Below are 25,178 nucleotides of genomic sequence, written 5' to 3' on the forward strand. Positions count from 1 at the left end.
AGAGGAAACGGAGGCCACGTGACGTCAGGGCTGCCTGGCGTCACGGTGAATGCTGTGCCAAGGAAACATGAGGTGGGTTCCCATGTCACTAAGGTTAAATTAATTAAAATGTTTCTAGTAAATCACATTTGAAAAAGTTAAAAAGACACTGGTGAGGTTAATCTTAATAATGCAAGTTAGTCTTAATGCACTCTATAAAACCCAGTACAACCCAGTGCATCCAAGAGGCTGTCCTTTCAGCATACTGCGTGGCCACGCTACAGGGATTCAACAGCCACACCCTGGACAGACAGGGCCGGAGGGGCTGTGCTGAGAAATGTGCAAGGCTCTAAGGGGTGTGCTCTGTCTGCAGGGGGCGGGGGTGTGTGTGTGGGGGAGCAGGCAGTGAGGCTGGCAGCTGTGAACAAGAACACGGCCCTCGGATGAACGTCTGCGCCGCTCTGAAAAGGATGGCGTGCATTTCCATCCGGAATGACCATCACACCATTAAACAAATCTGAACAATTCTGGAATAATGCAAACTGAAGGCAAAGAACAAACCCAAACATTCAACTGAAAGTATTTAAATGAAAAGGTGCAAATATTTCAACAGTAACAGACTAGGGACAAATTTCCATTATAGAGACCCTGACAGAAAGCCACGGTTTTCTTCTCTAAGATTTTCATGAGAAAAACAATATTTAAAAGCACTTTTTTTTTTTTTTGCAAAAATATTCACCAGACCACCAGGTTGGACATACTTTTATATATAACAAAGTGGCAGTTATGACATTGTTGGATGGCCACTCCCCAAAGAAATGACAGGTTTTACAAAGTCTTTAAAAAGTAGCAAGGTTGATTACAAAACTGCATTTGGGGAGCAGGAACCATTGTTTCCCGTCAATTGCACTTCAGCATCCAATTGCTCCCCAGGCGATTGTCCCACAGCAGTGCTACCCGGGGCACCCCTCCCCGGTGGGCTGGCTGCATGGTGACCGCAGGCAGCTAAGAGGTGAACGAGACAGTAGGAACTACTGGTGCCTCATCACAAAGAGCTTTTTAAACTATAAATTTCAGTGGACTCATTAGCGATGTGGACATAAGGCCAGCGATGTACTGTGAAGGAAGTGTGCTCACTCCAGCACCATGCAGCAGTCCGTATTCTGATCATCAATGCCATTTATAAAGACATTTTCCTCTTATTTACTTTCTCATTATGCCTTCTAAGGGATGACTGTATTGAATAAAGGAAAACATAGTTTTCAAAACATTAAAAAAAAGAAAAGAAAAAGTAAGTTTAGTGACCAACAGCTAAAGATATTAATACCTAAAATCTACTATTTCAGATTAAAAAACAAAAACAAAAACAAACAGAGTTTTTTGGTCTCTTGGGGGAAACTAAGGACTTCTAAAACACACAGGAAAAAAATCAAAGGCCCCCTCCAACTTAGCTGTGATGTGTGTATCGAACACAGTAATGGTTTTTAATCACCTAGTTCAACTGCATAAATCACAAAACATCTCCAGACAAGATTGCTGATAAATATAAACTCTAGATATGACTTTTAGAAGAACATCTTCAAATTTTTCCTACATAACAAAGCATTCCTTTGGAAAAGAATCTTCGTGCTCCTGGGCCATTCCAGCCAACACAGCTTTGCCAGCCTGGGACAGTCACCTCCCAGGCCGCAATGTCCCTGAATAGCATTATTTTTGATTCTCTACTATTCTAACCACAGTCCATTATTTAAAAAGAAATCTCGCTAGTGGTATCAGATTCATGTCTTCATTTAAGCACTGAGGATGGAAGCAGAAACAACCCAGAAGGTCACCTTATAAACGGTATAAAAGTTTGAAATGTTGGCACCGATGGAGAATGAGTAAACCTGAAACGGAGTCACTCGTAGCCCTGCCGACAGACAGGGCAGGGTGCTGCCAGTGCCGCACCTGGCTGCCGGAGATGCAGGAAGTGCAGGTGTAAATCGTTTTATGACCAAGCTTCTGCAGGCGGGGACGCCGCTTCCAGCCCGCTGGGTGACAGTCTTGACAGGCTCCGGGCACTGCCACGGAGGGCGGCCACCGAGGAGCGCATCTGAAACACAAGCTCCCGGCGGGACACACAGAGGTGACTTTAGTGCTTTGGCCCTGTGTCTGTAGCCGCGCAGAAACGCCACGCCAGGGGGACTTCCTTCAAGAGGCTGCAGAGGAAGCAAGACTGGGAAGCGGCGTCCAGCTCTATACGAGGCTGCCGGGCCAGCAGATGACCGTCAGGGTGACCTTGTTCCTTTGTTCCTTCAACATGGGCACCAGAGCAGAGTGACTCATGCCCACAGTCGACAGCCCATTGACGGCCACGATCATGTCTCCACATCTGAACAAAACACAAACAGAAGCGGTGTCACTATCTCAACGGCGTCACAGACACAGTCCCAGGGGGTTAGCATCAAAATCACAATTCTGCCCTGCTTAGCGTCACCAGCCACGGGGATTACCAACTCTGGAGTCACTTCTAAGCCTGTACTCTCTCCTTTACCAATCCTAACTAACCCTGAGCCAACCTTCCCATACCTGCTGGGGACTACAGGACATGGAGAATAACTTATTTGGGGAGGCCATCTCTCTATTAAGTGCCAAATCAAGGCCGGGGAGAGGGCTCACAGCACGAGCACTCATGTGCACACAGCCCCACCCCCCACATTAAAAGAAACACCCGGCTCTCAGTGTTGCGTCTGATACCCTAAGTTAGGTAGGGTACCGTCCACCCTCTGTTCAGAGCTCACTACATGTGGGCACTGCCGTGGCTGCCCATTCACGGATCTCACGTGAACACAAAGTCAGCAGACATGAGCCTCAGGAAAAATAAAGCAGCCCCCTCCGACGGCAGGACGAGACCTGCACGAGCTCTGCGGGAAGTGCTCGGAGGCCACTGCCGTCCTCCAGCACACTCGAATGGTGACTTGGGCTCACACCTGGTGTGGATAAATGCTCTGTGGCCCGTGTGTACAGTTTCCGTACAGAACAACGTCGTAGCTCTGGGAGGGGGGGAAGGAGCCACGGACGGTGAGAACGCAAACGAGCGTGGCCGTGTTGAGGTCACACTCTATTTACGACACAGACGGCAGGTATGCGTGCTGCGCCTGAGCTGGACCGTGCCAGGATGAGAAGCACAGCCACATCGTTAATGACCAAGACTCACTTCAGTCTCCCATCGTAGTAAGCAGGGGTTCCTAAGACGATGGTTTTAATGAAGAAGGGCTGATTGGTGTGGTTCTCTTCATAGCCGCCCACAATACTGAAGCCCCAGCTTCCCAAGCAGCTTCTTCGGAGGACGATGTCACAGCAGCTGTGGAGGGCACTGTCAAAAACACAGAGAGAACTCACTCGCAGGCTTCTCCCTCTGCTCCGCTTCGTCACGGCACGTGTGGAAGTTCACGTCTCTTTGACCACATGGTGAGCGTTTCGTGTTTGTGTGCGTGTGCACCAGGGTCACGCCCAGAGCCCGGCCGCACGTGCTGGGCGCCTGCCCTGCCTGCCTGCGCTATTTTCTGACCTCATTCTCTGCACGATGCACGCAGACAGGCTCACCTTCTCCAGCTGTTGTGTCTCCCTTGCCACTGGAAGACGTGAGCACACGGACACCCTGACGGCAGCCGGCTGCCAACGGCACCGTCAGCGGCGCCCCGGTTCCAGCACTGACCCCGCTCACGGCACCGTCAGCGGCGCCCCGGTTCCAGCACTGACCCCGCTCACGGCACCGGCACCGTCAGCGGCGCCCCGGTTCCAGCACTGACTCCACTCACGGCACCGTCAGCGGCGCCCCGGTTCCAGCACTGACTCCGCTCACGGCACCATCAGCGGCGCCCCGGTTCCAGCACTGACTCCGCTCACGGCACCGTCAGTGGCGCCCCGGTTCCAGCACTGACCGCACTACTGCACTGAGCACAAAGAGGCACAAAAGAGGGGGAAGGGAAGGACAGGAAGAGATGTGGACACAGCTACACACACACACACACACACACACACACACACACACACACACACCAACACACTGACACACACAAATCCTTTCTTGCTCTGCCTAGTGTACCATAAAATGCTACAAACAAAAGTTAGACGAGGCAGCCCCTCCACACTCAGGCTGGCACAAAGACAGTTTAAGGAAGCACCAGGACAGCGGGATTTTTCAGGAGGTTGCCGCTCTGACTGCTCCATCACCTGAGGCAGGCCCCCGAGCCTGCATAATTTGGGCAAGCAGCTTCCAGCCTCTCTTCTTTTTTTTTTGGAGACAGGGTCCTACTATGTAGCCTTGGCTGGTTTCAAATTGACAGAGACCTACCTGCCTCTGCCTCCCAAGTGATGGGAGTAAAGGCGTGCGCCACCACGCCCAGCTCCCATCCTCTTTGGTCAAGCGCTCTAGAACAGGGGTTCTCAACCTGTGGGTCATGACCCTGTTGTGCCAAATGACCCTTTCACAGGGATCACCCAAGACCACTGGAAAATATAGATATTTACATTATGATTCATAACAGTAGAAAAATTACAGCGATGGAGTAGCAATGAAAATAATGTTATGTTTGGGGGCCTGCACACCTTTAATCTCTGTGAGTTCAAGGTCAGCCTGGTCTACAGAGTGAGTTCCAGGACAGCCAGGGCTACACAGAGAAACCCTGTCTCAAAACCTGCTCCCCCGGGCCCCCAAAAAAGATTCACTGCTCTAGAATGACTCTGATGACCCAGTTTAGATGTAGCTCTGTAACAGTTTGACACTAACCATTTACATCTGTTTTTCAAAAAGGATTTACTTTTATTCTATGTGTATGGGTGTTTGCCTACATGTATGCATGCGCACCACATATGTACAGTGCCAGGGGAGACCAGAAGAGGGCATTGGAGCCTCTGAAACTAGAGTTAAAGATGGTTGTGAGCTGCCATGTGGGTGCGGGAACTGGACCAGGGTCCTCTGCAAGAACAGCCAGTGCTCTAACCACTGGGCCATCTCTGCAGCCCTGATCTCCAGTTCCGATGCGTCGATAAACACGTATGACATCATCTTTGCTGCCGTCACTCCACAAGGTCCTGCTATGTCTGTGAGATGTGAGTTCTAGGCCTTATAAGTAAAAAAAAAAAAAAAAAAAAAAGCATGAGAACAAGCCAGCAAACCGGGCTATCAACAACTAAAACCCAATACCCATGGCGTTCTTGCTGTTCGTCATGTGACAGACCTGACGAAGTATACAGTGAGCGCAAATGCTCCTCACTGTATGCTACCCACACGAGTTGGATGACTCAGAAACTGGTGCATTTTCCTGGTTTATTTTTATTTAAGAACCATCCGTCTCATTCTTGGCTAATAGTCAAAAACGTTTTGTGATGCTTTTTATAGATAATGAGGATCTACACTATTTTAGATACAAATCACCATAGTCACACACGCTCTTTCTATCTCAACACCAATGTCTCCAGGACCCCGCCAGCCAGCCACAGAGCGTCTGTCTCACTGGTCACACCTTTTTACAAAAGGATCATACGTGCTTGGCTAGCTTGGGCTACAGAGTGAGATGCTTGCTGCCTCAGAAACCCCAAATTCTGCCTTTTCAAGGTAAGGCGGCTCCGTGGGTAAACGCCTGCTGTGCAAGCATTAGGACCTGAGCCTGGGTCCCCAGACCCCAGAAAACAACAACCAGGAGTGCTGTGGAGGTGTACCCGTGTACACCCGTCATCCCAGCATGGGTACAAATGCATACTCTGTCCCCTTCAAAAAACAAAACAAAACGAACCCCTCCTCAATGGGAACGGCCAAAAGTGTCTTCTTTTTCACAAGTAGATACAAACCTTTTTAGCTTAGTTGTTATTAAATTTACCTAAAACTTGTAATAATTTGATTGCACTTTTCCATAATTAAAGCCCTGCCTCCCCACTGGGTGAGTTAACTGTGTAACATACTGATAAAGGTTAAGAAAATATGATCACTCTGTAAGATAACAAAAGACGCTCTTGGTACCTTGGCAGCCCGAGCCACATGATCCAGGACGGAGACCAGCTGGCATCGTACTCATTCTCACTGAAAGCACCTGGCTGCTCCTCTGAGGTCTGGGCGGTCTCCTCCACAATCTGGACTTCCAGGGCTTTGAGGACGACGGCCGGACACGCAGCACTGGCTTTCAGCATGGCCACAGCCTCGCTATGACTTAGATTGGTGAGGTCAATGCCGTTGATATTCAGCAACACATCACCTGTGCCATTGGGGAAGCCAGAAGAACGACATGAGCTCTGGTTTGCGAACCAATCAACAGGTCATTTTCAAGAACTCAGATGGGGTGAATGCTGTGGAATAATCCTTTGTACACTGTAGAGATTTGTCACTCAAATTGGTTTAATAAAACACTGATTGGCTAGTAGACAGGCAGGAATTATAAGTGGGACAACCAAACTAGGAGACTGATGGGAAGAAGGGTGGAGTCAGAGAGATGCTAGTCACCCACCGAGCAAGCAGGATATGTAGAAAATGAGGTAACAAGCAATGAGTCATGTGGCAAAGCATAAAGAGAAATATGGGTCAATTTAAATGTAAGAATTAGCTAGTAACAAGCCTGAGCTATTGGCCAAGCATTTGCAAATAATATTAAGTCTCTGTGTGATAATTTAGAAGCAGCTGCCAGGAAGGGGAGTGAATAGTCAGGACAGGAAAACTTCTGACTATATACGGCGGCCCAACATGGGGCAGGAATGTCCACATAAGACCTAAAAAAGCTTAAAAAAGGATTCTAAACAAACAAAAACAGAGTCAAGCACTGCTTCTTGGTAATTGTCTTTTATCTGGTAGGTTCTGTTTGCTGGCGGTGAGTAGAGTCATGGCTCCTTTAAGAGATGGCTTCCTGGGTCAGTACTAGCAGCAAAAACAGAGTGGCTCTTTTCAGTGGCCATGCTGCCAAACACTAAAACATTGTTTATGAGCAGCGGATGGCATGCTACGTGGTGGCGGCATGGACCCAAAAACTCCAGAGTTGGGCCAGAAAACATGGGTCTCAGAGCTGGTGGTAAATGTACCTCAGCCATGAAACTAGCCTTTCAGGGAACCAAGGGGGAGGAGCCAGCCACCAGCACACCATGATCTAAATTACACAGCAGTTTAAATTTTGCCCATGCAGACAAAAAAGGATTATAGACATGCAGTAAAGACAGATTCAGATGGAAGAAACCTCTAAACGGGTTACAGTGTGTTTAAAAATGTACAAAGGCTTGGGAGAGAAAAGAAAAAGAGGACAGACAGTCATAAAAAAGAAAAGTATAGTTTTAAAATAATAAAACAAAGTCCTTAAAAAGGGAGTAAAGTAATATAAAATAAAAAAAGCCACATAAAAATAGAAAATACACAGAGAGTCTGAATCCTGTATGTTATTGTGTTGTCATTGAATTTTTTGGCTGCTAAGAAACACTGGCTTATGAAACTGCTAGATTAAAACAATATGTGTGTGCGTGTGTGTGTGCGCGCGCGCGTGTTTTTGAGACAGTTTCTCTGTGTAACATTCCTGGCTGTCCTGAAACTCACTTTGTAGACCAGGCTGGCCTGGAACTCACTAAGATCCACCTGCCTCTGCCTCCTGAGTGCTGGGAGTAAAGGCCTGTACCACCACTGCCTGGACAACCTATATGTTTTAAAATCATCTTGATTTCAAAATTTAAGTCAAAAGAGATGTTGCTTTGGGAGAGATTATGCTTTTGTTTCCACAGGAAATGAGAGGCTATGGATTCATTCTGGATTAAGGAAAATCAGATTTGATTGAGGAAGATCCCCTGAAATCCTGGCTACAGACATTAAAAAAAAAAAAAAATCCACGAAAACTACAAAACAGGTAACATATATTTGATCTGTTCAAACACATAACAAAAAATAATCTTGCCGGGTGGTGGTGGCACACGCCTTTAATCCAGCACTCTGGAGGCAGAGCCAGGCGGATCTCTGTGAGTTCGAGGCCAGACTGGGCTACAGAGTGAGTTCCAGGAAAGGTGCAAAGCTACACAGAGAAACCCTGTCTTGAAAAACAAAAACAAAAACCAACCAAACAAAAAATAATCTGTGGCTGACTTGTGTACAATGCACAGTCTATATTTGTATTAATACAGATATGTATGGTATCTTTAAAAGTTTGTGTATTTTCAGAGCAAGGAAACCTGGATAACCCAGGTGATCCAAATCCAACACAGCTTTAAGGCTGCTGACTGAGATGATTCAGCCTCACAAACTACTCCAGCCAGGACTTGACCATTATCCTGAATTTTCTTAACCCCATAGATTGGTTACCAGTGCCCCCAATCAGCAGGAAGTAGTCAGGATAACTACAACCACATTTCCAAAAAATGGATTATAGATGCTTATCTTTGTTTAGGGGGGTTGGTTGCAAATTATTATTGGTCATAGAAAAACAAAACAAAACAAAACAAACCCCCCTACTAATCAAAGTACTGAGATTCAAAGATCTCTTTCTAAAGGAAAATAGGGGGATAGGATATAGAAATGATTAGATAAAAGAGTAGATTACTGAATCTACTTTAATTCTGTTATACTGTATGTATATTTCTAATCTTGTTTAGGGTATTATGTTTATTCAGCTCATTTAAAAATGTAATACATAATTAAGAAATACAAATTTCAAAAAAACCTATTTCATCTGTAATAGCAAACTTAGTCATATTAGGTTTTCAAGGTCATAGAGAGATATATTTCAGATAGACAAGCAATCTTCAAACACTTCAAAGACTTACAGAATATGGCATTTAAAATGTTTTAAGAACTTAGACTTTTCTCAACAGTGAGACATGTCTGCTCCTGGCAGCACCAATACTACAAAGCGGATGATAGGCATTGACGAAACTCCATATGGAGTTTGTTTTCTTTATGGCAAAAGCTAGCTATGTGGGTAAAGAAACTGCCCTTGCCTCACTTGCTGACAGTTACTGTCCAAACTGGACCAGCAGGACACAAGAAAGATGACTGCCAACTTTGCCAAGACAAGGTAGGACAGTCCTTCAGAATTCCCTGCTTCACAGGAAAGTCTGTCAGACATTCTAGGCCTGTAGGCCAGAGTTGGATGTCCCCATGTTACAGAGGAACTTTGGGTGACTGTCCAGGCAGCCTGAAGTCCCTGTCATTAGATAACATTTCATCCTTCTGGAGTCTTTTATGGAGTTGAAGACTAGATAGTTATAGTTATCATTTTCCTTAGTTGTGACAGAAGGTAAATTAAGTACAAAACTTTAGACTTACAAAGATAAAATAGATAATAAAATATTTTCTCTAATTTTGCCATATACAAATAGACTAGATATTGTAACTGTAATTCTTACTTGATAACTGTTTTTGTTGGATATAATTTTACTATGCTAAAGCTAAAACCTGTCTTTTTAATTAGACAAAAAGGGGGACATGCTGTGGAATAATCCCTTTATAACACTTGAAGATTTGTTACTGTGATTGGTTTAATAAACAAGCTGACTGGCTGACAGTCGGACAGAATAAGGTTTGTTGTTTTGAAAGCCAAATTGAGAACGCTGGGAAAGAGAAGGGCGGAGTCTGAGGAGTCGCCAGCAGACACAGAGGGAGGATATGAATGTTCAATGCCAATAAAGGTACCGCCATGTGGCAGAGGGCAAATAAGAAATGTGGGTTAACTTAAGATGTTAAGAGCTAGTTAATAATAAATCTGAGCTATTGGCTGAGCATTTATAAATAATATAAGCCTCTGTGTGGTAATTTGGAAGCAGCTCTTGGAATGGGAAAACTCTGCCTACAGATGAAGATGGGTTTTTAATTATTTGTGATTTTCTGCACCACCAAGGGCAATTTTTCCAGTTCACAGAGAACATTCCACAACAGTTCAAAACTCAAACTAATGCCAGACTACAGAGGGAAAACTGAAGCACCGTGTAAGGTCTGTGTCTGAGTCACTATCCCTCATCGCTGTGCACCAGGGTGAGCACTGCTGCTCTCCACAAGCTTCAGAGAGCTCTGCAGTGCTTTCCGATGCCCAAACGGTTTGATCCTTTGCTCTTAGAAACAACTTTAACAGATTCTATTTAATATTATACAGTTTTATACACAGAAACAGCCCCTTGCTTGAGGGGCAACAACAACATGTTTGGAATGAAAAAGAGCTACAGAGATTATTAAAAAATAAAAGGGGTTAGAAAAGGTTAGAAAAATTCTGAAAATAGACATTTGTGCTGCAATGGCTTCAGAAAATCTCCCCTTATTTATCATCTATCTTTCAGATTATTAAAGCAAAGTATTCTCATTACTGAAAACTTAGGAGAGGCCACTCTGGCCACCAGAACTCCAGATTGGTGCCTAGCCCAATCATCTCCAGAGAGGCTTCTTCCAGCAGCTGATGGGAGCAGATGCAGGGACCCACAGCCAGACAGTAGGTGGAGAGACCCCAAATTGGAGATCATTAGGTCCCTTCCTCGGAGCTTGGGGAACCCCATGGAAGACGGGGAGAAGGACTGAAGGAGTCAGAGGGTTGAGGACACCATGAGAACACGGCACACAGATTCAGCCAAGCGGGGCTCACAGAGACTGACTGGGCTATCATGCAGCATACATGTTATGGTTGTTAGCTTCGTGGCTTTGTGGGTCTCTTTAACAGTGGGAGCAGGGTTGTTTCTAACTCTTTTGCCTGTTCTTGGGACTTTCCCCCTCCTACCGGGTTGCTTTACCCGGCCTTGACACACGGGTCTGTACCTAGTCTTATCGTACCTTGTTAACCGTGTTCAGCCAAGGTCCCAGCAGGACACAAGAAAGGAGGTGGGGGTGGGGCGTCAACTAGGAGGGGTGGAGGGAAGGGAACTGCGGCCCGGGGTATTACACGAGAGAAGAATAAATAAATAAAAATAAAAAAGACAGACCTCACACAGCACTGTAAGTTACACACAGCCAAAGGAAAGTAGTTATTATTAAGTCTTTTCTCACAGGCTCAGCAAAAAGCCCTGAGATGAACTGCTTTATGTTTTTGACGATGCTCGCAGAGTTGGAGTTGTTGGTTTTACCTTCACGAGTAGAAGGAACACAAGCTCTGTTCTTCCTCTCTGTTGCACTTCCTATATGAACGCTGTACTATGTAATGTGTGCTCATTTTCACTGTACCCTGGACCGTTTTGCTCAGAACCAGCGCAGGCTAGGGTGCTGACATCCCTGTACGCTTCCGTGTCTGCTACATTGCTGGGTAGTGGCAGATGCCTCGGACCAGGAAGGGCTTGTGGGGAGGCAAAGCACAGATCTGCGTGCAGAGCACACAGTGAGAACGTATCAGTCACATTAGTGACTCTGGGGCCACTGTTTGTGAAGGGTGTGGTTGTCATAAACAATCCTTCCGTATAATCCTTGAGGAAAGGTGGGGTTTAGATTGTTATTTTGTGTAATTCAATTTTTGAGAGCATTACAAAAATAAACAGATGGCTATGGACTAAAAAAAATAAATAAAAAGGAAAACTCAGAAGTGCACGCACACACACAAAACAAAAATATAAAACAAAACCAAGAAGGAACTGAAATGTCACCAAATTCTACAATTGGACAAGTAACTTTTAAATGTAGTTTTGCGCCTTTCCTGGGACTCACTTGATAGCCCAGGCTGGCCTCGAACTCACAGAGATCCGCCTGGCTCTGCCTCCCGAGTGCTGGGATTAAAGGCGTGCGCCACCACTGCCCGGCTTGAACCCTCTTTTTAAAACACCCAGCTAGCAGGGCAGTGATGGTGGATGCCTCTAGTCCCAGCACTCGGGAGGCAGAGGCAGGTGAATCTCTGTGAGTTTGAGGCCAGCCTGGTCTACAAAGGGAGTTCCAGGACAGCCAGGGCTGTTACACTGAAAAACCCTGTCTCAAAAAAACCAAAAACCAAACCAAACAAACAAACAAAGAAAAAACATCCCACGCAGCTCTGTGGTCTTATATGTGGACAAAAGAACACCACCACTGTGATTCTAGGACATTTTAGGACAGGTTGAGGGCTGTCTCTCTGATGACCGGTTATGTTGAGTACTTTTGCATGTGACTGTTTTCTTGGGAGAAATGTCTATTTTTGTCTTTAAATTAGGTAACTTTCGGTTTTTACTGAGTTGGAAAAGTTCTTTACAATTTCTTGACAAGCCACGTACCCATACATAAATGTGAGACTTGCAAACGTTTTCTCACACTCTGAGGGTTACCTAAGAAACTGCTGCCTAGTTACAGGTCACAGGGCTGTTTTTACATGGGGGCTTTCCCAAGTGCTAGCTTTTGTGAAGGGAGAAGGTGGGCTTTGTTCCTGGAAAAATAACCTTTCAGCTTCAATTTTCTCCCCACATGAAATACATCAGCAGTGACTGTTAGTCTACCATGGCAACAGTGTCCAGGCACATGTTCCCGTCTCTGCACACTGACAGAGTTGTGAGGGGACAGGAGTTAACCTCTAAAATCAAGTTTGTCCTCCGCCGCTCCTCCCGTCTTCTGCCCACTCACATGGCATCTGCGTGAGGTGAGAAGATGACTTCCTGAAGCCTTGTCTCCTTCTACCTCAAGGCCCAGGGACAGAGCTGGGGCCTCAGGCTTGGGCATCGGGCGCTCCTGCCGCTCAGCATCACACGGGCCCCGGACACACTATCATGATCAGTGTTGTATTTCAGCGAGAAGACCCTTCAGCATCATCTGCTATAAGCTGGATCTTTTCCAGAATAAAAATAAGCCACAGTCTGAGAAACTGCAGGGTCTCTAACCATCATCAGGGGTAATTTTCCTAACCTTATAGAAAAATATTTTGTTTTCTATACAAGGACACATTAAAAGGTTTTTAAAAGTCACGTTTAATCTGAAACACAGTAATTACTCTTTAAAGTGTGACCTTAGTTCTGAGATGAACACGGCACGTCTTCCAAGACCCTGCCTTACCTCTCTTGATTCTGCCGTCTCGGGCGAGGCAGCCGTGGGGTGGCACGCTGGTCACGAAGATGGGCAGCTCACCGCTCTTACTCCCTCTGCCACCAGCAACCGTCATCCCAAGGGACTCATGTGGCTCCTTCTTTACAGTGATATGCTTCTCCTGGCATGTGACACACTGAGTGAGGTCCTACAAGTAAAGAAGAAATTAGTGACATGCAAGTAAAAAAGAAAAAGTGGTGGTTATAATGGACTGTGTACTTGACTCCTATGAGGACTGAAAAGCTGTTTTTGAGATAGCTGTCCTGACTGTCCTGGAACTCACAGAGATCTGGCTGCTTCTGCCTCCTGAGTGCTGGGATTAAAAGCGTGCACCACCACACCTGGGGGATATTAATACCATAACCACAGATGCTATCCATGTGCCTGTCAAAGCTCAGAGTCTGTCAGTGTTCACACAGCTAATCCCGTCACCGTAGGCAACATGCCTACCTGCTCACCATGGAAACACCAGCATGTTTTCATGGTGCCTTTTTAGCTGTAGACCAGTGATCACATTTACACAAGCAAGCCGAGGAGACCGACTTAGGCACAGCACTGAGCCATGGAGTAGCCCTTCTTGTTAATCACCTGACAGAGGCAGCCTCCCTGACAAGAAACTACAGAGGCTGACTGGGGAGGCCACTCTCAGGCTTCAGACCCCAGACACCTGGGCGTTTCCAACAGAATGACAGCCTGCATTTCAGGCTTGAAAAACGAACCAAACTTTATACTGCGTTCCGACCGGCATAGGAAAAGCCTTCCATCTTCTCAGGCTGTAACAACGATCCTCAGAGGGTGATGTAAACTGAAGGAGCGGAGCGTCCTCACCTTGTGTGAGCTTGGCCGGCTGTGAGAGGGTGGCTGTGCATGCTGCTGGCTGACGCTGTGTGCTCCTGCTCCTGCTTCACGGGTGCCATTGCTAGGCTGGGACTTCCCCGGTCTGGCAATTGTCAAATTCACTCTCTCTCCACTGGCCTGGAGAAGACATTCATCACTGTCCATCATACATGATGTTTGTGCCTTAGAGATCTGAGTGGAACGCCTTCTCCTCTACCCTCCCCTTCCCCTGCCCTCCCCTCTCTCCTCTCTCCTCCTCACTGAGGTAGGTTCTCATTAAGGAACACAGGCTAGAGGCTCCTGCCTCAGCCCCATGGACACTTCAGGATACAATGCCTGGGGACACTGCAACTCCCTATGAACTTCTTAGTCACGGCACCAAAGCCTCATCTGGGCAGTCACCACCCGGTGGCAGAAGAAGGCTAATAATTTCCAAACTCTGACACTGAAACACACACACACACACACACACACACACACACACCCCTTTAAGAGTTAAATTATTTGGAGGCTGTAGACCGCTGTCTGTGTTTCAAACATCGAGGTTCACGCATTATCACACTTGAGGTCATGCTGTCCTCGCTCTTTAAAGCACATCGGACTTACCCGATGGTTCTTCTCAGTCACCACCACAAACCTCCAACTTTACTGTTTCTCCTACAGAAACTCACAGCCTGCTTTAAGGAACTGTGATGGGAAGTAGAAACTTCAGTGTGATTAAAATGACGGATGGTAAGAAATCCCTTTATGGGCTGGAAAGGTGGCTCAGAGGGTAAAGGCATTCATTGCCCCACCCGATGATCTACGCTCAATCCCCGAGGTCTCCGTAGTGGAAGAAGAGAGCTGGCAAACTGTCCTCTCATCTCCACACACCATGGCGGCACACCCAGACACAGACAGACAGACAGACAGACAGACAGACAGACACACACACACAGATACACAGACACAGACACAGACACAGACACACACACACACAGACACACACACACACACACACACACACACACACACACACACACGCCACTTAGTAAAATATAAAGATGGCTTCACTTCTGGTTCTCCGATTGGAGAGTAAGTGGGAGACAGCTCTATGCATTAATCATTCACCACTTCAGCAGCATCTCCAGGGTCCAACAGGTAATGCTGAGGTGACCTGAATCAGAGTCCTGACATTTATAGCCTGACCCGATGGCTCTGAGGACCACACCATACCGTGGGGAGTGTCAATGGCTACCTGGGGTTTTCCTACAATACACACCCACGGCCCTGCTGTAACACCTGAGAGCCCCACATCAGAATCGCAACTGCCCTCGAAAAGGACTTCGACAAGCTTACTGGCTGAAGTAAACTCTTGCTCTCTGGAAAGTTGCAAAGCTGCGGAGCCTACACTGTACCAACACAAGTCCCAAAGCACACGGGGACACAGGTTTCAGGAAAACAGTCAACAACAACAACAGCAACACCCCCAAACTAACCCAGCTCCATCTGGGGGCGTTCTAGGCAGGAGCGTGGAGTCTGCAGACTTCATAGAAACATGGACGGCCCTGGACTCCTGTGTGCCAGTGCAACAGGCAGCCCTGTGACTGACGTACAGACTCGGGGTCAGGCGTTTACCTGAATGATCTGGGCAGCGAGCTCTGGGGTCCCGTGCTTCAGGTCGTGTCCGTTGATGGCCAGGACCCGGTCATTGCTGTTGAGCCTGCCATCCTGCGCTGCCAGCCCCCCTTCCAGAAGGTCAAGAATGAAGACGCCCGGCTCATCGGTCCTGCGGACTAATTTAATGCCCAGCTGCTCCGCCGAGGCGCGTTTGTGAAGCATCACCTGGAAGACCTCGTCCCGAGGGGCGCTGCCGTCCGCATGGCTGTTTGCTCGGCTGCCGAAGCGCCTCTCCCGCAGCACGGTGAGCTGCAGTGTGCTGCAGGGCTGGGAGAGCACGGCCCGGGCGTAGTTATGGGACACATTGCTGATGTCGTAGTTGTTGACCTGAAACAGCAGATGAACACACAAAACCCCTAGGACCAACGCACGGCAGCGTTTTATTTTCCTAACTTGCAGAAATGTCTAGATGACATCTCCAAAGGAAACCAATATGGAGAAAATGCCAGAGGATCCCTTTCCTACAAAGAAAACCACCCTATAGACTCACAGCATAGAATTTAAAAATGACAAACAGCACCGAGTTGAGGCGTGGTTAGAAACACCAGCTGACATTAGAACTTTGGTTCTAGTTACTGACAACCTCAGGGGAACAGGGAACTCCTCTAGCGCCTGCTCCTCTGGCTCTGCGTCTACTTCACAGGACCAGGGTGGGAGGGAGCAGGCCACGTCCCGCCAGGGCAAGCCTGAACCTAGCACAGCTCTCGAGGCTCGCGGGCTCAGCTCTGCTGGATTTCAAAGTTGTGTTCCCTAATGAAACACATTTATGAGAGACAAAATAAATCGTTTTATTTCTTAAAAAGTTGCATATTCTGAGTGACTTTTCAAGTATGTAATTACAATTCCATCCTAATTATCAGCATACACATATAATACATATTTAATATGCTGAGTGTAATTCAACATTCATGTACTCATTACAATGTACAGCCTTGATACAATTACAGTGACTGATCTTTGAATACGTAACATCACTTAGGAAAATAGTCCAGCTTCAATTATCCACCTAGGAGGTGAGCATAATTTTCCTACTTATCACAATTACAGCTCTTTGAATCATCCGAGATAAAACAATGTTCGCCCAGCATCACTAATGAGACAGCTCTGGGTTAGGAATGTATGATCACCTGGAATCCTCAAGGCTCCCAAACATTAAACAAGGCCTTCCCCTTCTTACATACCTGACTGAGATCAGCAGTCTATCAACAGTTCTATCTTTTTGAATTTGGGCTGCTTTCTTTCTTTTGCTTACTTTCCGGGTTTGATAGTTTTGAACAATACTACCTTGAATTTTTTTGTTTGGGTCTATGGATACCTTTTAAAATTCAGTCATCAAACTTGCAGGCATACATACGAGTTTATATTCTCTCATGTTTTTAACATTTATGCGGGCTTTGACAGATAACTAACATTGGCCCGAGACCGGAACGCCAAGGAATCTTCTAGAAAAACGGGCTGACAGGACTCATGGGTCCATCATCATTTCAGTTGTCCTGCTGAGCGTGGATTATCGCCACGTTCACATTTCCATCTTCAGACAGTCACAGAGGACACAATGCCCGGCCGAAGCACAGCTCTGCATTTCAGCAGTATGCAAGCACGCAGCCCACTTTCTCTGTAAAGCAGGATGGGGAAGACTCAACTATGAAAAGCCGCATTCTCCATGAACACATGGTCACCAGCCAAAGTCAGAGAAAAGATTTCTTGGTTTTGTAAAGGAGCACAGACAGTAAACTATCATGCATTTTGACTATGGTTTTTGTTGTTCACCAACACGACGTAAATCACTGATGTTTCTGATCAAACTGAAAATATTTTATTTTTAATGTTCTAAAAAGCGGTATCACTTTTAATACTATGGACATAATTTATAAAGAGTGGCATTTTTTCTTTAAAACTGCTCAAAAGGCTGCATGTGACTCTCTGAAGAGGGGCACCAAGCCGTGAGAGCCCAGGCTCCCTCTGTCAAGATGACTTCAGTGAATGTGTGCTGTGTGTGTGTGTGTGTGTCTTCCTATATGGACTTTGTTTAAAGTGGGAAAATCTAGCTCTTCCTGTGGACTGCGTGTTTACTAAGAGAAAAAAAGCACAGTGTGGTTCACTAGTCTGCAAATGAACCACCTTACTGCTTGGGGATTTTCAAACACGGCACACCATGTTAAAAAGAAAAAAAAAGAAAGAAAAAAGACAAAAGTATATAGTTAAATCACCACTGGGAAGGCCAGATGGGGAGAGGGAACAGTATGAGGGCGGCCGTAGAGACAAGGAGTCAGATGCCCGGGAGGGTGGACCTGGGGAAAGAGCTGTGAGTCCCTCTAAATACAGGGCACGAGCTAGGAACGAAGGCGTGTGTGCGTGCGTGCGTGCGTGCGTGCAGCAGCGTGTCCTCACAGTGGGGCCAGCCTTGAGCAGCCAGCGCAGCAACACACCGGCGCCCGAGGTCCAGCGCACAGAACGACAGGTCAGAAACTGACTTCCAAAACAATTTGAAAGCTCAGTCTGTCTCAGCTATCCAGTGGCCCTGGGAGGGTTTGGGGCGCAGGCTTGAAAAGAAAGCCACACGTGGTCAAGCGGCTGGACACACCAACCCTGCTGCCCTGCAGCCTGGCCCTACCTGCTTTGTTCTGATCCAGGAGACGGCTAGTCTCAACAGGACGTCACAGCCAAGTTCACTCCTCTGCCGTCCACTAGGGTTGAACTTCATCAGCACCTCACTATTTGTGGTGGATGCTGTGCGGCAAGTGTGATGGCAAAGAAGGGAGCGGGGTGGGGAGAATGGCTGAACAGTTCACAGGTGAGGCGGGCTGAGGAGGGCTGGCGTCCCCGGGACCGAAGGACGCTCTCTGAGGGCAGGACAGACTTTTACTTTTAAAGGTGTCCCCAGCAGCTGACCTGGAACGCCCGCCGCAGGAAAGGGACGAAACGTTAGAGGCGAGGCCGATGAAGCACCTGGGCCTGGACGGTGAGCGTCCGAGGCAAGTGCGGGTTACAGCGGCATTCCCCTCAAGTGACCAAGCTGGACTCCCGGGGGGGGGGGGGAGCGCGGGAGACAGGCTGCTGCTGGGTGGAGAGCGTGGCACCAAGCTGGGAATGAAGTGGTGCAGGCCTAACTAGAGAGGTAGCAGGGCACAGGGAGGAGGGAGGAGGGAGGAGTCCGCAGATCCCAGCGGAGGAGCGAAGAAGGTCAAGAAAGGCCCTTGTGCTTGGGCTCTGGGAAGGCGTTTCCCCCTTGTTTGTGTTTTTCTCCTAGAAACTATCCTTTTTTCTTTTCTTTTTCTTTTCTTTTCTTTTCTTTTCTTTTCTTTTCAATTCACAGTGACTCAAAGGCCCAGGGCAGTTTTCCCACCGACCCCGGTTCTGTGAGACAGGACACCGGCTGTCCCCACCCTTGCAGTGACGCTCTCTAATAAAGAGAGTATCTGGTCCTGTGCTGCTGCTTCCGGACCGTTTCTTCCTGGAGGCAGCACTCGGGGAGGACACCACAGGGGAGTGACCGACAACCCGGAGCTGGACGCTGGCAGGGCATCGTGGACTAAGAGATAGGAGTTGTACCTAACATTCTGTGCTACAAACTTGTTCACCTCGGGCTGAGGTGAGCTCAGTGGCCGAGTGCTTGCCTAGCATCACACGGAATCCTCAGGATGATGAGAAAAAAGTGTCATCAGCAGTAGTGCTGTGCGGGTCTGTCTTCCCATTCCGGCCATCAATAAACGCAAGATCAGTCAGACATGCAGGGAGGGGATGGAGGGGAACGGTATGAAATAAAACCAACGGGAAAGAGACACCTAGCCTGGTCAATGGTGTCGCGGGAACGGCCATCAAGAGTGCAGGACAGGAGTGTCAGTGTCAAACAAACCCAGAGAGCCCTGCCCCAAGTGTCCAGCCACACACGGGCTAAAATTCAAATAACACACAATCCCCGACCTGTTCGGTACACACAAAGAGCAAAGCTGCAATCTCAGCACTTGAGAGGCTGAGGCCAGCCTGGGTAACAGAGAGTTTGAGGCTAGCCTGGGCTACATAAAACAGCCTGACTCAAAAAACAAAGCATAACAAAATTCAAATAAAGATAGCTGGGTACGGTGGCGCACACCTTTAACCTCAGCACTCAGGAGGCAGAGACAGGTAAATCTCTTATGAGTTTGAGGCCAGCCTGATCTACTTATCAGGTTCTAGGCCAGTCAGAGCTACATAGTCTCCAAAAAATAAAATAAAATCAATAAAACCCCCCAGCAAAACCAGCTTTGGTATAACCCGGGTTCTATAACATCACAATTGTCTAAGCTGTAAAACCAAACGGCACAAGCTGACAGAGCGGCAGAGCTGCTGTTACCTGAAGAATCTGGTCTCCGGCAAGGAGCCTTCCATCTCTGGCGATGACGCCATCCCGGTAGACTTCCTGGATGACGATGTTGATCAGTGGCGTCTCGTTGCCGCCCACGATGCTGATCCCTAACTGGATGTATGGGTTAGAGCGGAGGATCTCGATGGTGGTGATCTCCCCTTCTGGTAAACTGAGCGGCTGCTGTACAGCTGCCAAGTAAACAACAACAGCGCATGCTCAGACTCTCCGGCGCTGTACAGCTGCCAAGTAGACAACAACAGCGCATGCTCAAACTCTCTCCGGCGCAACCTGGGGTCTTGTAGGTGAGCAATGACCAGCCAATAGAACACGGTTAAAACTAGCCCAACTCTCTCCTTCCGCCCACGCTCGGTAACCATCGATAAATAATGACTATGCTCGAGGTCGCCAGGGAGCACACATTCACAGAAGGAGCTGAGGAAGGCCACCGCTGCCTCGAGCCCTGAGGGGCGAGAAGCATCACAGCCGTGTCAAGAACTGTATGAACAGGGAGGGCGACTCCCGGTGTCTAAGAGAAATGGCGTCTAGGAGTAAAGGGCCCACCGCCCCGGGCTCTGTGCCGAGAGCAGGGCTGTGGAGGAGCGGACTCAGAGGACGCATCCCGCTGTCTCAGCGGGGCTCTCTGAGCTGCCATCTCTCAAGGCTCAGCTTCTTAACCTGGTTTTTTTTTGTTTGTTTGTTTGTTTTTAAATGTCCTCATGTTACAAACATTTCCTAAATTAACACAGTGTTTAGGAACAGGGACTATCTGAGCTGCTTTTGTGGTTTGGCGGCTGTGGATGCTGTTGATGCAAGCACGCTTCTCATCACACACGAGACTAGCAGACCCCAGTGGGGAAGGATGGGAGGACGTCTTCCTCCAGGTGAAGACTCTCTTGTGTTTCTAGACTGCAGCCAGCTCGGGCTGCTGGGGGCAGAGAGGACAGTGTGGCCGCACAGCCTACTCCAGTGCAGCCGTCTAACCGGGGCGTCAGACGGGCAGTGGAGGGAAGGGAGGGAGAGCGGCGAGCACAGGAAGGGGGGGGGGCTGCACATACGGTCGGCCGCAGCGCTCTCCTCGAAGGCAGGGTTGTCCAGGCCGGGCTCCTCCAGCCACACAGGGAGAGGCGCAGGTGTCAGGTTCCGCTCGGCAGGCACGGTGCCCAAGCAGTCCGTTTCAGGGGGGGAGGTGCCAGGAGGATCCAGTCCAGTGGATCCGGTTTCACCTTCAATCTGTGTTTGAGTCTGACTAGTTTTCCTTCTCTCTAGATCAACTCTCCGGTAAGAGGCTCCAGGACACCTAGAAATAGCAGCAAGTGGTTTTCAGGTGGTTTGGAAAGGAAAAGTTGGGGGGGTCGAGGGTGTGGGTGGGTTTAATTAACAGTGCACACCTTAACAAACACATGGCAACTGTTGACGCACCAAAAGAGCCCAAAGAACCCACAACTCAGCTCCTAACCTTTGTCTACACTAAGGTCTGAGCACTCCATCTGACAGGCCAATTCAGGAAAGACATGAAGACAACTTCAGCCAAAACCTAATGCCCAGGTAGACATCAGTCACCTGGAAACATCCCCAGAGTCACCGCTGTCTGGACGGAGAATGAGTGTGAAATCTGCATCCAACGGCACTTTTTACAGGCCAGATGTCTTAGCCAGGGGTAGCAATCTGCAGGCTTCTTCATGCAGGTGCGCCACGGTGCCTCTCCACACACGGCGGGCAAGCAGACACAGGAAGCTTTACAACGTGCAGCAAGGCCCAACTAAGGCCCAGCCAATGTGCCTTTTGTTCAACACAGGAGACAAAATGTATTTCCCTAGTCTGTAAGATTAGACCCTCAAGACATGTTATGTGAGCCGAGTAAGAACCACTACCATGCTTTACTGAAGCAAACTGCGGGTAGAGGCTCATTTAAACTCAAAACCAATGAACTCTTAGACAAAGCTTCTCTCGCTGGCCTTCTGGGAAGGGGCCAGAGCACAAGCACACTCTCTCACCTGAGGCTCTGGCTGGACAAAGTGACAGGTGGCATGCAGTGTGAAGGGCGGAAGACAGTGAGGAGCCAAGCCACCCAGACCACAGGCTGAGGGCTCAGGCTTTCATCCAATGACAACATTGAAAAATTCCAAAATTTGCACCGTCACAAAGAACAGGGCAGGTGCAGTTAAACTAAAAGCTGTCCCAAGCCATAAAGCAGCACATTTGCCCCTGAAATGACGTCTTTTAGCTTTCAGGCCGTGTCCCTGTGATGGAGGGCACAGCCGAGCCTCCACTCTGCGCTGCTGTGCAGGACTCCAGGGACTGTCATCGAAAACACCCCGCAAATATTTGTGAAAACGAGATCAGGGAACACAAGGCCTTTGTCAAAGATGTCGACTAATTAGAGACACATTTGAAAGCTACCTTGACGTGGTAGCAATAAAGTGTGACTGGAAAGATGGGTTCAAATTCGAGCTCCCTAAACCCAAGAACTAGTGAGTAGGATCGCACTGGATTAAAGAGCTTCGCCCTGGAGCGGAGACAGTGTGCGGAGGAGCCTACAAACGGGGGGAACATCTTTATCAAGAACACATCAGCTAGGTGTTTCATATTTAGAATACAAGAGTAACTGCAGAAATTAAACACCAAACTCTTAAATCATCGATGAATAAATGGGCCGATGAAAAGAAGAGGTGGTTCCCACAAAACCAACACAAATGGCCGTTATTACCCAGAAAAAGTGTTGAGCATCCTCACAGCCATGGATAGAAATGGCTCAGATTGCTTCTCACCCGACTAAGAATGGCTTCCTCCAAAAACAAGTGAGGGGTGTGGAGAGACAGGCGCGTTTGATTTGTGCAGCCACAGTGGGGGTCAAACAAACGAAGACCCCAAACCAACCAAAGGAACAAGTGAAAAACCAAACCCAGGTACAGCACTCCTCATACACACCCAAACACCTGACATCAGCACAGTGCGGGGCGCCTGCACATCCATGATTATTGCTGCAGTGGTCACAGTAGCTATGAAATAGAACCAGCCTAGACATCCATCAACAATGAATCAAGGAAGTGGGATGTACACATAATGAAACCTTACTCAGCCATAAAAAATTGAGATCATGACATCCGCATAGATGGAACTAAGATGATAATGCGAAATAAGCCAGATGCAGAAAGACATTTTCTCTCCCATGTAGAATCCTGTGTATATACAGGTCACGAGAGGGAGGCCAGAGATCTTAGGGGACAGGGGGGAGGGCATGTAATCCAATCCACCAGGCATGACAGCACAAGTATTTGGCAGGAGGGGTACAACAAGAGCCAGGTAGGGAGCCAGGTAGGACAGTCCTGGAGGAACAGGAACAGGAACAAAACATAACAGACCATTGTATTTTGTCCTATTGTGTCTACACATGTATGAAAATGCCACGAGAAAACCATTACTCTGTATGATCACTTAAAACATTTTTTTAAAGCCAGGTATTATGATGGTACACGCCTTTAATCCCCGTACATAGGAGACAGAGGCAGGAAGATCTCTGAATTCAAGGCCAGATTTAATTTTCAAAATATATGTCACACACAAGCATCCACATGGTTAACAGCCAGCATTCAATGGCAGTGCATGCCTTTAATCCCAGTACTCAAGAGGTCATTGGTCTGCATGAACAGAGTTAGCTGACCTAAGAGCCCTAGAGGGTGGGTACACAACACCTATCTTACAGCTATTAAATACAGTAGAAATGAATTGTAAAATGGAAAAGCTAAGCTTGCTAGAGGGAAGAAGTAAGCATGCTCACATTCCCGATGGGACAGCAAACCCTTAACAACAGGAAGCCACCCACAGAACAGGAAAAGCCTAAAACGTATCATCACGTAAAAACGGGAAAAGGACTTCGTTCCGCCAGCATCGGGGAGGAAGTCTATAGATAGAACCTTTGGGAACACCCATACTTAAACAGGATGGGCCACAGCTCAGGAGACCACGACAGAGCCACCATGCAGGAGGCAGAGTGGAAGACAGCCAAGTCATCAAGGCAGAACAGAGGGCCCACAAAGTAGTTGGCCAGAGCCAAGTGCTACGACAGGACACACGATAAGACCCCGCACGGCCTGGGTGCGGCCCAGAGCAGAGCTTTTGTCTGGCATGGCTGAGGTCCTAGTTCCAATCCCAGGGACACAATCTTGCAAGACATAAGGACCAAAGAGCATCAGTCTGAAGACTGGCAAGGCGGGGAGTCCACAGAAGGGGGGGCAGCGGCTCCGAAGCGCTTTGCTGACACCAGCCTTTCTTTCTGTCCTAGCTGGTTCTCTACTGCTGGGAGAAGAGGGTTTATTTCATCTTAGTCTACAGTCCATCGCCGAGGGAAGGCAGCAACGGAAGCAGAACCTGCCCCGGGGTGGCGCTGCCCACATCAACCCTTAATCGAGAAAATGCCACACAGACTTGCCTACTGTGATGGATGCTCCCTCTTCCCACCCAAGCTCAGCTTGTATGAGGCTGGTAAAACACTAACCAGCGTAACAAACACATCCTACGAAAAAGAAACACTAGAGATTACAGATGTAAGTGAAAAACAAATTTAGGGCAGCGTGATCAAAACCTGGGTGTGTGAGAAAGAGGGGAGGCTGCTAGTGGGTTTTAGGCCCCTTTCCAGGTGTGGGAATGTTCTAGAATCTAGATGGCACACAGTACTGGGAACACACAAAGGACAGGCACTGAAGCACACACTTTCAAGAGGTGAATTCCACACGTGAAAAGCACAGCAAAGCTGTTAGAGGCCCAGGGAGCGGAGCGAGCAGCTCAGAGCAGGCTCAGACAGAGAAAGACTCACATGCTTCACAGCACTGAACACAAGGAGGCCGTACTCTGCTAGTCCTGGGTAACAACCGCGACGTACACACGACTCCTGTATCCTTACAACTCTTCTATTAATACACGGGACACTTGAAACTCAGCTAAGCCAACATCACAAGGCAATTGAATTGCAGAGACAGAGTCCAAACACACTCAGATCAGATTTCAAAGGCTTTCAGCTTTTTCCTCAACAGCAATACTAAGTTTATTTGTGTGGAATTCTTTTTAAGTCCTATAAAAACAAATTGAATTTGTTCTATCAACAAGTACTTCAAAACACCATTATGGAACAGTAGGGCTAAACAGACCTACGGGATCATTAAAAAACAAAGAAACCAAGATGGGTGTGGTGGCATGTGCTTGTAATCCCAGCATGCGAGAGGTGCAGGCAGGGGGATCCGGAGTCCAAGACCTTCTCTACACACACACACACACACACACACACACACACACACACACACACACACCCTAAATCATACAACAACAAAAACAAAAAGGAAGCAGGTATGACGATGCCTTTGATCTCAGCATCGAGGAAGAGGCAGGCAGATCTGAGTTCAAGACCAGAGCCTC

At 47.9% G+C, this 25,178-nt stretch overlaps 1 protein-coding gene across 3 annotated transcripts in view; it reads right to left on the bottom strand.

The window, feature by feature from the left end:
• Window positions 1-543: 543 nt before the first annotated feature.
• Window positions 544-25,178, bottom strand: part of Lnx2 (ligand of numb-protein X 2) — a 63,748-nt gene continuing 39,113 nt past the window's right edge. For 2 of the 3 annotated variants that reach the window (XM_028878034.2, XM_028878036.2), the window contains exons 3-10: window positions 20,825-21,066; window positions 19,758-19,957; window positions 15,383-15,751; window positions 13,757-13,903; window positions 12,899-13,076; window positions 5,981-6,212; window positions 3,176-3,334; window positions 544-2,350 (exon numbers count right to left, since the gene is read on the bottom strand). In XM_028878034.2, the coding sequence (XP_028733867.1) occupies window positions 2,215-2,350; window positions 3,176-3,334; window positions 5,981-6,212; window positions 12,899-13,076; window positions 13,757-13,903; window positions 15,383-15,751; window positions 19,758-19,957; window positions 20,825-21,066 (1,663 nt within the window). In that variant the 3' untranslated portion in view covers window positions 544-2,214. Of the gene's footprint in view, window positions 2,351-3,175; window positions 3,335-5,980; window positions 6,213-12,898; window positions 13,077-13,756; window positions 13,904-15,382; window positions 15,752-19,757; window positions 19,958-20,824; window positions 21,067-24,582; window positions 24,731-25,178 lie in introns of those variants that run through there. The other variant, XM_028878037.2, reaches the window with a different exon arrangement.

The sequence above is a fragment of the Peromyscus leucopus genome, chromosome 23 (genome assembly GCF_004664715.2).
Source record: "Peromyscus leucopus breed LL Stock chromosome 23, UCI_PerLeu_2.1, whole genome shotgun sequence".
NCBI lineage: Eukaryota > Metazoa > Chordata > Mammalia > Rodentia > Cricetidae > Peromyscus > Peromyscus leucopus.